Raw genomic sequence first — 11,742 nt, 5'->3', positions numbered from 1 at the left:
TTTTTTTTTTTTTTTTTTTTTTTTTTGTCTTGAGTTGTAGGAGTTCTTTGTATATTTTGGAATTAACCCCTTATCAGATTGATGATTTGCAAATACCTTCTTCCCTTCAGTAGGTTCCCTTTTTGCTTTGTCGATGGTCTCTCCCACTGTGCAGAGCTTTTCAGTTTGAGTCGTCATTACTCACTTATGCTCTTGTTTCTCCCATGTGAGGAGAGAGACGCAAAAAAACATTGCTAAGGCCTGTGTCCAGGAGTCTGCTGGCTGTTGTTTAAGGACTGTTACAGTTTTCAGTGTCCCACTTAGATCTATAATCCATTTTGAGTGTGTTTTTGTGTGTGGTGTAAGTGGTCGGGTTCATTCTTCTGCATGCGGCTGTCCCGTGTTCCCAGCACCACTTCTCTCCATTGCATCATCTTGCTTCGTTTGTCATAGACTCACGGACCGTATCAGCAGGGGTTTATGTGTAGACTCTCTACTCTGCTAACGTGGTGAAGAGTTTGATTTTGTTTATGTTTTTGTAACAAACAGAATGGATTTCCAAGGGTAACAAACCCACTTAAACCAAGTGTTTAGAACTAGACAGCATTCACAGAGATGGACATTGTTCTGAGCTTCTTTTTTATGAAAAATGATGAGTTTAAAATGCAAGCAGCAACGGGATGGTTCATATGTGCTTTTTCACATTTTGAATCGGTCCTCAGAAATGTTATCTTGTCACACACGATGAAAGACAAAACTTTAGAAAATCAAACATTGTACAGATATCTTTGCAAAATATAAAAGAACATTATTGGAAATGTTATTTTTGATGAAATTTTTGCATTTAATTTTTTGACTAGCCCTTTCTTGTACACCATGTAATACCGTCCGTGAATCGTCACGTGAGAGTCCGAGTGATAACATCACGTGGGATAGTTTTGTACAATCAAATGCCGGCACCCTCAGCGCAACAGTCTGTACTCGCAGCCTGTTTTGTGCGTGGCAGTCGTCTACATGTTCATAGCCGTACGTGAGCAAAACCTTAGGGCTCAGCTTCGTCTCTCTCATGTCTTCCTTGGCTGTGGGTAAACGCTGGTGAGAGCCCATCTCGTGTCCGCGGCTCTTCAGAGCGTGTTCCTGAAGATTACGTTTTCTGTGTGGAGGAGTGGTCACTGACCAGTACCATGGTCTCTAGAAAAGATCTAATTAGGATCGTTACACTGCCAGTCTTTTATAGGAGAAGCTTTCCTTTGTTTTTTACACAAAAATACAACAAAAATTCGCTGGCGCTTCTGCTTCTCCCCCTAGAGAAATAGCCGGTCCTAGACTGCCCTGGCCGCCGTAAGCAGTGGTAAAGCTGCTGCAGATGAGCGAGGCAGTGGTTGCACGCCGTGGGCCTCCTGCAGTGAAAGGTCGTCCTGAGAACAGGACAACTTGGGAGCGGAGCCCGCTGTTCCCGTAGTTTTGCCTGGAGAAAATGTTCAGACCATGGCCCAGGGATCGAGATCTGAGGGAGACTGGCCATTCTACGGCCTTGAAGAGGCAGAGATCTGGGTTCAGGCAGGAGAAGGGACTAGAGCTTTCCGCAGATCCACACTGGCAAAGAATAACTCCAAGTCTGCTCAGTGTCAAGGTGATCAACCGGTAATTGACCTGCTTGCTGAAATAACAGTCACGAGTTTTAGAGGAAGGTTACAGAATCCGGAGTCTCAGCGTGGCAGCCACGGTGTCTGCTAGTCTGTAAACAGTCACCAGACATGAGGAGATACAGGAAATGTAATCTGTGGCCACAGAAAAAGCAGTCAGAATAAAACGAACATAAGATGGCCTCCGTCGTGCTCTTGGTTACCACTAAGACGTGTAGCTGGCTTCAATTGTATTTGCTGTAAATGTGAAATTTACACCAGATTTTGAAGAGTTAATACTAAAAAAAAACAACCACTGGAAGGTATTTAATTAATTTTTGCATTTATTATTTATTGAAATAATACTATTTTGAATATTTTGAATTAAATAATACATTCTTAAAATTAATTGTATCTATTCATGAACTTTTCAATGTGGTTACTGTAAGGTTTAAAACTATAAGACTCGTATTTCATAGGTGTTTGAAATAACAGAAGATGGGGTTTTTAAATCTGTGATTTTAAATATTCAATCAAATAAAAATAGGTTAAGAACTAAAGGAAAACATTGTGTTAATGTGTGAGCTGAGCAGAGAAAGGATATTTCACTCGGGTGAATTTCACTGGATTGGTATAACATCAGATTGGAGAAGAAGATGACTGAGACTGTACACTTGGAGAGAGATGAAGAGAAATTAACAAACCGAAGAACAGGGAGAAAATTAAACAAGTTGACAGAAGAACCTCAGTACCTGTGGTACAAGGTTAACCTACTTTTAACTGGAATCCAAGAATGAAAAGACAGTGAGGACAGGACAGAAAAGCTATTGGAAGATTTAAGAGTTAAGAACTTCTCCGATTGGTATAAAATGCCACCTAATAGATCCCAGAGGTTCAGTGAATCCAAAGCAGGATAAGTATAAAAAGAGTCATACCTAAGTTCATAATAGAGTACTGAAATTGAAAGATTAAGATAAAATCTTTAATGTAATCAGAGGAAAACATTATGTATAAGAGAACACCGTATGAACAATGAATGACTGCTGTGAAGACACCATAGAAACCAGAAGGCAACAGAAGGACATATTTAAAATCCTAAAGGGAAAAAACAAAACAAAACTGTCAACTCCTATTCAGAGAAAATACCCTTAATCAACAAGGATGAAATGAAGACGTAATGAGATCCATGAAAACTGAGAGAATATGGGATCAGCAGAGACGCACGGCAAACAGATTAATGGATGTCATTTAGGCTGTTGGGAAATGATACTAGACAAAAAATGTGATCTATAAAAATGAAAAAAGAGCACTGGAAACAGTAAGTAGTTGGGTAAATGTGGAATACTATGTTTTCCTATTGTAATTTGCTTTAAAACACTGGTACATAAGACAAAGATGGGTACATGGAATTATACTTGCATGGTTATTACTTTTGTGAAGTAGGAAGCATAAAGTGAACAGTAGAAAATGAGTAGCGTCAGGTGTGTTATGAGTAGAGGTTCACAGAGAAAGTTTATAGTGTCAGATCTAAAGAGCAAATAGTTAGAATATTGACCCCATATGGGTCTGTTAATGATGCATACTGTTAGCCCTACATCAGTCACTAAAAAATAAGAAGTATAAGTAAGAACTTAATAGAAGACATAAAATGAAGCATAAAAAATACAGTTAATTGAAGAAGGAACTAATGAATCACTGAACAGTACATCAAAAACTAATGATGTATTATATCTTGGCTAATGGAACACAATAAAAAAAAGAAGACAAGAAAAATCATCAGACGGAAAAAATAGGAGAAATGAATGGAACACAAAGAGCAAAATGTTAGATTTAAGTCCACTTACATCAGTCATTACAATAATTGTAAATGGACCAAACACTGAATTAAAAGACTGAAATTGTCAGACTGGATTAAAAAAAAAAAGAAAAGAAGATACATCCGTATGTCATCTGTAGGAGACACAGCCATATATTTTTTTAAGTAAACTCTTCCTCCAGTGTTCGGCTCGAGCCACAACCCCAAGGTGAAGAGTTGCATGCTCTACCAACTGAGCCAACCAGGACACACTTAAATAAAAAAAAGTAGTATAATTAAGAATATAAACTTGAAAAAATATGCAGTGCAAACATTAAATGTAAAGCAAACAAGTATTTCTTAATATCAGACAAATAGTCAGCAAGACAAAGGTAGCACGAGATATAAAGAGGGACCTTGCACAATGGGAAGTGAACAATTCATCAGAAAGACACAATAATGAATATATACCCAAAAGAGCCATTATAATTTATAAGAGAGAAACTGGCATAATGAGGGGAAAATAGAAAAATCAAGAATAATAATTGGAGATTTAAAAAATACCTTCCTTAAATAATGAGTTGTCAGAACATCATCCGACCTGATGTAGCTGATATTCACAGAATAATATGCTCGACTGCTGTAGAACACACATTCATCAGTAATCCCAGTCTTGAGGAATACTTTACATTCCACAAAACTAACCTGTTAGAAGTGGGTAACTCAAGGGTTTTTAATAATTGTGTGGATTACGCAGCCGTTGCCACAGTCTAGTTTTAGGACGTTTCCATCTCCCCCAAAGTCTCCTTGTGCCCATTTCCAATTAACTCCCACTCTCGCATTGAGCCATAAGGAGTCACTGGTCTATTTATATGCCTCCATAGATAGTCCAGACCTTTTATAAATAAAATTATGAAATACGTACTTCTGCATCTTGCTTCTTCAGCACGGTATGTCCGAGCTCCTCCCTGTTGTCCCATCAGTTCATCCCTTCTTGTCGCCGAGTCGTGTCCTGTCAGGTGCGCCACCTTTGGGGCATCCACTCCTGGTTGGCGGATCTGGAGGTTGTTTCCAGTTTGGGGCCATCATGAGTAAGACTGCCGTCCGCGCGTGTGTACCTGTGTCTGTGTACACGTATGTCCTTCCTCTGGAGCAGATTCCTAGGAGCTGAATTAATGAATCTTATGGTTAGTTGATGCTTAACTTTCAGGAAACTGCCAAATTGTTTCCGTATGGCTGCCACCATTTTCCTTTCCCACTCGCAATCGGTGAGAAATCCAGTTCTCAACATCCTTACCAACACTTAGTATTGCCTGTATTTTTTATTGTAGCTGTTCCAGTGGATATGAGATGTCACCTCATCCTGGTTTTAATTTGCATTTTTGAATGGGCCTATTTGCTACTTTATATATTCATTGGTTAAGTGCCCACACGTTTTCCCATTTTTAAAATGAATATGTCTGTCTTCTCACTAAGTAGGCGTCCTTTATATAATGTGACTACAAGTCCTTTGCCAGATACACAATTTGCAAACTATGTTTGCCTTCCCTTAATTGTGCCTGTTATCTGTAGAAAGATATTTATCTTATATCCTCTGAACCTGCTAAACATTTGTTAATTCAAGAATTCTTTAGTGTGTTCCTTGGGATTTCCTACATAGAGGACCCTTTTATCTGTGACTAAAGACAGATCTAATGTTTCCATTCCAATTGGGATGCCTTTAAGTTTGTCTTTTTGCTGTATTTCACTGGCTGGAGCTTTGCAGATAATGTTGAATAAAAGTGATAGGAGGAGTCATCCTTCCCTAAGTCTTGATCCTAGGGGAAAGACGTTCATTCTGAACGTTAAATACAGTGTTAGCTATGGGTTTTCACGGATGCCCTATTAGATTGTGGAAGTTCCTTTCTTTCTTTTTTTTTTTTTAAGATTTTATTTATTTATTTGACAGAGAGAGATCACAAGTAGGCAGAGACACAGGCAGAGAGAGAGGAGGAAGCAGGGTCCCTGCTGAGCAGAAAGCCCGATGCGAGGCTTGATCCCAGGACCCTGAGACCATGACCTGAGCTGAAGGCAGAGGCTTAACCCACTGAGCCACCCAGGCACCCCGAGGAAGTTCCTTTCTATGTCTGCATTCTTGAGAGGTTTTATTATGAGTTAGTGTTAGATTTTGTGAAACATTTTTCCTGTGGCTTTCAGGGTTAACTTGAGGTTTTCCCCCTTTATTAATATGGTTTATAACATTAACTCCCTTTTGAGTGTCAGCACTTGGCCCTGGTGTGCTCTGTCCGTTTTACATGCTGCTTGATTTGGTTTACGAATGCTTCTTGAGGATTTCTGTGTCTGTGTCACAGGGATATTTTTCTGTAGTTTTCTCGTAAAAACGTGTGGGGTGAGAAGGAAAGACTGGCAGGAGAGAGGCGTGAGAGCACTTGGTGGGAGATGGTGAAATTTGGATGGCTACGTGGGTAAACGCGTTTCTCAAAAACCCCAAGTCCGAGGACTTGAACATCTTTCCCAACAAGAGACAGACAGCCAGTGACACAAGAAACAGTGCCCCGTGCCACTGATCGTCAGGGAGACGCCATAGTCAAAGCCATAGTGAGAGTCTACCTCACAGCCACGCCTCCTGTCAAAAAACCCAGAAAATTGCACGTGTTGGTGGGGACATGGAGAAATTTGAACCTTTGTGCACCGTTGGTGGGAACGTAAAAAGGTGCTACGTCTGGTAAACAGGATGGCAGTTTCTCACAGAATTAAAAATGCAATTACTACATGACCCAGCAGCTCCACTTCTGGGTCTGTAGCCAAAAGGATTGACAGCAGGGCCTCCAACAGGTGAGTGTACGCCCGTATTCGGAGGAACGCCGTGATGGGGAGGGCATGGGAGCCACCGCGCCCAGCCCCGGGGGAGGTGGAAGGGAAAGGGAGACAGAATACAACTCACCCTTAGGAAGGAAGGGGATTCTGCCCTGTGCCGCGGCAGAGTCCTGAGGACGTCCTGCGTCATGCTGAGAGCAAGGGCCACACACACACACACACACACACACACACACACACACACACACACACTGGACGGTTCCACGCGTACGGGGCACGTAGAGTGGCCCACGTCCTAGAGAGAGAAAGTAAGATGGTGGTGACCAGGGCCTGCAGGGAGGGGCGAGTGGAGGGTTATTGTTTGGTGGGGACAGAGTTTCAGAGTGGCAGGATGAAGAGGACCTTTTGCAGTAGGTGGTGGGGTCCGGCACAGATCAGGAGACTGTGATATGACCCATCTTCTGCAGATGGTTAAGACGGTAAATCTTAGATTGTATTTTAGCACAATCAAAAAAACTAAAAGAAGGGGCGCCTGGGTGGCTCAGTGGGTTAAGCCGCTGCCTTCGGCTCAGGTCATGATCTCAAGGTCCTGGGATCGAGTCCCGCATCGGGCTCTCTGCTCAGCAGGGAGCTTGCTTCCCTCTCTCTCTCTGCCTGCCTCTCTGTCTACTTGTGATCTCTGTCTGTCAAATAAATAAATAAAATCTTTAAAAAAAAAAAAAAAACTATTTAAAAAAAAAACTAAAAGAAGTCTTGGGTCTGAATACAAACAAAAGTGTCGATTTTATTTTTCCGTAAATTATAATCCTGTTATTTTACAAGGTGGGATGGAGGGAGAGGGTTTGTCCGGCCCCCACTATGACTGCTGTTTTTCTAACAAATTCCTAACGGACTTTCAGAAGTGGTCCAGATAGCACAGGTCGTGTCCCGGCGTTAACAAAGTGTGCGTGTGCATGTACTTCACAAATACCGTTGTGTCGGGGAGAAAAGAATCCTGTGTCGTGATGTGAGACAAATTGTCGTTTCTCTCATGGTCTTTCGTCCCTCCTGGCTTCTCACCTAAGTCCCCGCGGAAGGACCCGGAGTTCACTCTTGCGCGGGTGTTCAGATAAGAAGTACAGCAACATTTAATTCTTGAAAACTTCTCTGCTGGGGGAGGTCCTGTTAGATGAAAATAGTCCCATTAATTTTAATGGACAAAGTGACACGTTTTATCTCAGTCCAAGATGCAGTTTTCACAGAGGAGAAAAATTAGTAAATAGTGAAAAAATTTTATTAGAAATGAACGTTAAATACATTTCGCTTGCTCATAATATGTAACGTGATGATGTGTTATCCTCACCGGAGCAGGAAGCAAGGTCTCGCGCACGTAGGTTGGGGGAGGGAGATGGGAGTCCTTCTGACTTGCACACCGTCGTCTCCGCTGACATCTTCCTCTTCGAGGAAGCACGTGGTCGTCTGCATTCACACTGAATTTAAAAATGGATTATAGCTCGGAGACATGCCTCAGGTCACGACAAGGGGCCACAGGCACACTGTGAAACACACGGAAGTTCTCCGCTCTCAGAGCAGGCCTGCCCGGGAGCATTTGGTTCCTTCCCAGACTGTTGAGTGAGACAGATCGTTGGTACGTCTTTGTTTGAGATGGTGACACCAGAACAAACCAGCGCAATCTGTGGCCTCTTCACTCGGAGCGTTCTGGGCGGAGAGTTCGTGATTCTACAGAATTGCGTGATCTGAGACGTGCTGGGGCTTCTCGAGAGGGTTCGCGGGGAAGGTGTTGGACGGTCGGCGCGTGTGGCGGGTCTGTGGGCAGCGTGGGCTCTGGGGGCGTGTCTTCGCCGTGATGCGCAGAGCTTGTCTCTTTCACAGATACGTCGTCCGGCTCGGAAGACGAGGGCTCAGTGCAGGGGGACTCGCAGGGGACGCCCACCTCCAGCCAGGGCAGCATCAACATGGAGCACTGGATCAGCCAGGCCATCCACGGCTCCACCACCTCCACCACCTCGTCCTCCTCCACCCAGAGTGGGGGCAGTGGCGCCGCCCACCGGCTGGCTGATGTCATGGCCCAGACGCACATAGGTGAGTGCCTCCCTGTCCTTGCCGAGCAGTGGCCGTGCCCGGCGGTGTGAGTCCGTACAAGCCTCTTGGCCCTGGGATCCATTCGAGGGGCGGCGGGGAGCCCAGCTCCGACTCCTGGGCCACTTGGCCGCTTTTGTGAAACCCTTGCTTTTGCTGTTTCTCGCCATCCCCCGTGTCTCCGGGGCTTTCTGCTGCTAAGGGAACGTGTGCTCCTTCGTTAGGGCACCCGGAGCCCTGTGTTTGCATGTCCTCCCCGCACACTAACACACGCTTCTGCCTGGAGTCGTAGCAGTTTTCAGTGAGTCTGCTGTTACTTTGGGTGCCGTTTGGGGACGTGGGGGCTCTTGTCACTTCTGCTGCAGACAGCTCTCTGCCCGGGGTGTTTGAGGCTCGGGGCGGGTCCAGGAACCGTCCTGTGCGGCTTCTGTGTGGAGGAAGGTCCTGTCTGGCAGGACCGGCACACAGTTAGGAGGCACTGCCCGAGATGTTTGAAAGTCGTGTGCAAAGGAGATCAAGGAAGGCTCCCTGGCCTGGAAGAGAGCGCACTGGGTGAGCCGCGCGGCTGTCGGAATCGTAGGCAAATGAGGACGTGTGTTTCTGTCCCCGCGGTGCCTGACGCTCCTTTTGCCGGGAAGTGGGGCAGGTGTGGCGTCCTGATCCCTGCTCCCCGTTTCAGCGATGGATTAAGACCTTCGAGCTTCCCAGTCAAGATCCCTCACATGCTGACGGACTTGCTTTGGGTGTGGTGCTGGGGTCCAGGGTGCTCCCATTCAAACCGCCTGTGGACCCCATTACCTCGTCCACAGGCCACTCCCCTCACCATGCCGTGGCTGACAGCATGGCTCTCGCCACATCAGACCGTGTGTCTGCAGAAATCGCAAACTGACAGCAGGGAAAGTTCGTGAATTGAGTGCCGGATGGAGATCTCAGACTCACGGGTCTTTGTTTCCAGATTTTTAGCCGCTTGCGAGAGCTCACAGAAACTCACACCACTTTTTAGGACTTCGCCCCAAGAGCACTCACTCGAAAGAAGTTGAAGTTAAATGCATCAGCTTTTAACTTTGCTGGTAAAAGAATCAGAGGTGCACTCTTTGTTCTCCTGCGGAAGCTGGTGTGGCCTCCGTCCCCACATGGGCCTCTGCTGGCACCCTCAGAAGCTACTTCCTCCTGCTCTGGTCTTTTAGTGGGAAAAAAAGGAACAATGATGTCTTTGCTTTGTACCTCTCAGAGCTGTGGTGAGGAAAAAGGAGGAAATGGGAAAATTCTTAGTGTTTGGACAGCGACAGTCCCTTGCCAAGTGGTGTTACCAGAGCTGAGTTCCACGCCCGTGGGTGACAGCAGCGCCAGGAGCCTCTGTGTGAAACCAGCGTCCGTTAAAAACGAGAGAGAGCTGCGTGACCGGGACGTGGGTTAGGCTTTGTGTTGGGTGTGTGTCCGAGCCCGCAGGGGCGCCTGTGGGGGTGGTTGGACTGGGGCCCTCCACCTCTGCCGCCCACGCCAGCCTCGGGAGCCTGTGCGCGCTGACTCTGCTCACTTGTAAGGAAGTGTCAGAATCTTACCAGGAGAAACATATAATTTCAGATTAATCATTGCCTTCGGGTCTCCCTCTGTGACGTTTTGTGTGATACGCTGGAGGAAATTATAGCTGGAGGATTAAATTTATCCGGACTGTAAGAGGTGGCGTGACTCACGGACCTCGCGTCTCAAGGCAGCCTGAACAGAGTCTACGGCGCGTGACGCCGCTGTCATTCCCAATTGGGCACAAAGATAAGTTCCTCGAGTATCTGGACATTCTCCGTACGTAGGACAAGTCTTGAAAGAAAGCAGTGGCAAGATACAATAAAATCCTGAATAAGAAATGAGAATTCTGTGGCAAAGCAGAAGAAGAAGAAGAAAGAAGAAAGAGGGAAGAAGAAGAAAGCCAGAGGACCCCGTATGGTATAAACCATAAGACGTGTAGGGCACGAGGGTGTGTGCACGTGCCTATGTGTACACGTGTCTGCACGTGTGTGTGCGTGCACGTGTGAAGGAATTTAGAGTGGAGCCACTGTGGCCCGTATCTCTCATCCCTGCCCACGAGGTGCGTGCCCAGAGTGGTGGGCGCTGCTTCTGCCTGACCTGGGGAGGGATCCCACGGTCACAGGTCCCGGAGGCCAGAAGACTCTGCAAACCCCAGGCTGCTGTGGGTTTTCACGGTGACGACATGCATGGGCCCCTCACATGCACCCCCTGGTCAGGCCAGCTCCGTGCTCAGTACAAAGCCCCCTTCCAGGAAGTTCTCCTTCCCGCAGCCCCGTTTGCCGTCGGTCCTCGCGTGGCGTGTGACGTGGGGCTGCCACAACCTTCCTGTTTGGACACGCAGCAGAACGTGCCCCGTGCACCGTGGGCTCCCACACGTCAGGCAGGGGTGGAACCCTTCGCTGCGGGCCCTCGTTCCAGTGACAGCCAGAAGGTTCCAGATCGTTCCTAGGACGTATTTATTCAGAACCTTGTGCGCTAACGGGCTTGTGACAACAGGGAGACAGAGGAGTAAGACATCTCCAGTCCCGTGTCGACACCAGAAGCCGAGGAGGACTGGCAGAATGCTTCCGACCGCAGGAAGCACGCTTGTGGGTCCGGAACATGGAAGCAGAAAAAGTGGGCAGAAGCGACTCAGGCTGTTCTCGACTGAGGCAGAGCAGAGCGGAGCACAGGCGTGGTCCGTGGGGTTCGCATCCGACTGGTTCATCCGGCGCATGGACCTCTGCAGGAGCCCTCTGGTCACTGTGCACGTGCCCTGCCGGCCGACGCGTCCAAGGCGTTGTCACGTGGGGGCTGTGGGCCCGTGTGGGGCGCGTTATCCTTCGCAGACACGCGTGGGGGTAGCTGCTGTCTTGGGGGCGTTCAGGATTCAGTGGTGGGAGCGCCGTGTGCTGTCAGCGAGCCCGTCCTGCTCAGGATTCCTCCGGGCCCCCGAGGAACAGGTCAGAGGCCACCACGCTCCCCACACTTGTCGCCCGACGAGCCCATAGCCTGCAGCTGCGCGTTCACGTCTAGAAGCTTCTCTACCGAGGCCTTTATTCTGAGGCCTTGAATGGCCACCACGGTGATCAGTTACCGTTTTATTTTTGTGCAGTCACCCAAAGTATCGAATTCTCTCACGGGCTCTATCGGTACTTTCTGAGCAGTTACGGTCGTAAAGCCCGAGCTGTTCAGCGAGGACGGGGACACTGGTGAATCGTGCACGCAGGGGCCGGGGTCACCCGTGCAGCCTCACCCCGAGAGCTCCCCGGTGGCTGCACGTGCGGCGCGCCTTCCCGTCAGACGGCCGTGGACTAAATGACGTGGGCTGCATGGGCCCACGGTGTCCACTGAGCTGTCCCTCTCTGCTCGCTGGGACAGGGGCATGGCAAGTGGGCAGGCATGTCTGTGTGGCAGGGAAGCTTTATTTACAAAAGCAGGTGT

The 11,742-nt window shown here is 47.4% G+C and overlaps 1 protein-coding gene across 1 annotated transcript in view; it reads left to right on the top strand.

Annotated features, from left to right (window-relative positions):
- LOC111158609 (disco interacting protein 2 homolog C) overlaps positions 1-11,742 on the top strand; it is a 189,282-nt gene that overhangs the window by 42,057 nt on the left and 135,483 nt on the right. Inside the window, exon 4 of the mRNA XM_022520749.1 lies at positions 8,089-8,298. Within this exon, the coding sequence (XP_022376457.1) occupies positions 8,089-8,298 (210 nt within the window). The remainder of the gene's footprint in view (positions 1-8,088; positions 8,299-11,742) is intronic.

The sequence above is a fragment of the Enhydra lutris genome, unplaced genomic scaffold (genome assembly GCF_002288905.1).
Source record: "Enhydra lutris kenyoni isolate GAN:26980312 unplaced genomic scaffold, ASM228890v2 scaffoldscaffold61, whole genome shotgun sequence".
NCBI lineage: Eukaryota > Metazoa > Chordata > Mammalia > Carnivora > Mustelidae > Enhydra > Enhydra lutris.
This window is presented reverse-complemented; position numbering and strand designations above follow the sequence as displayed.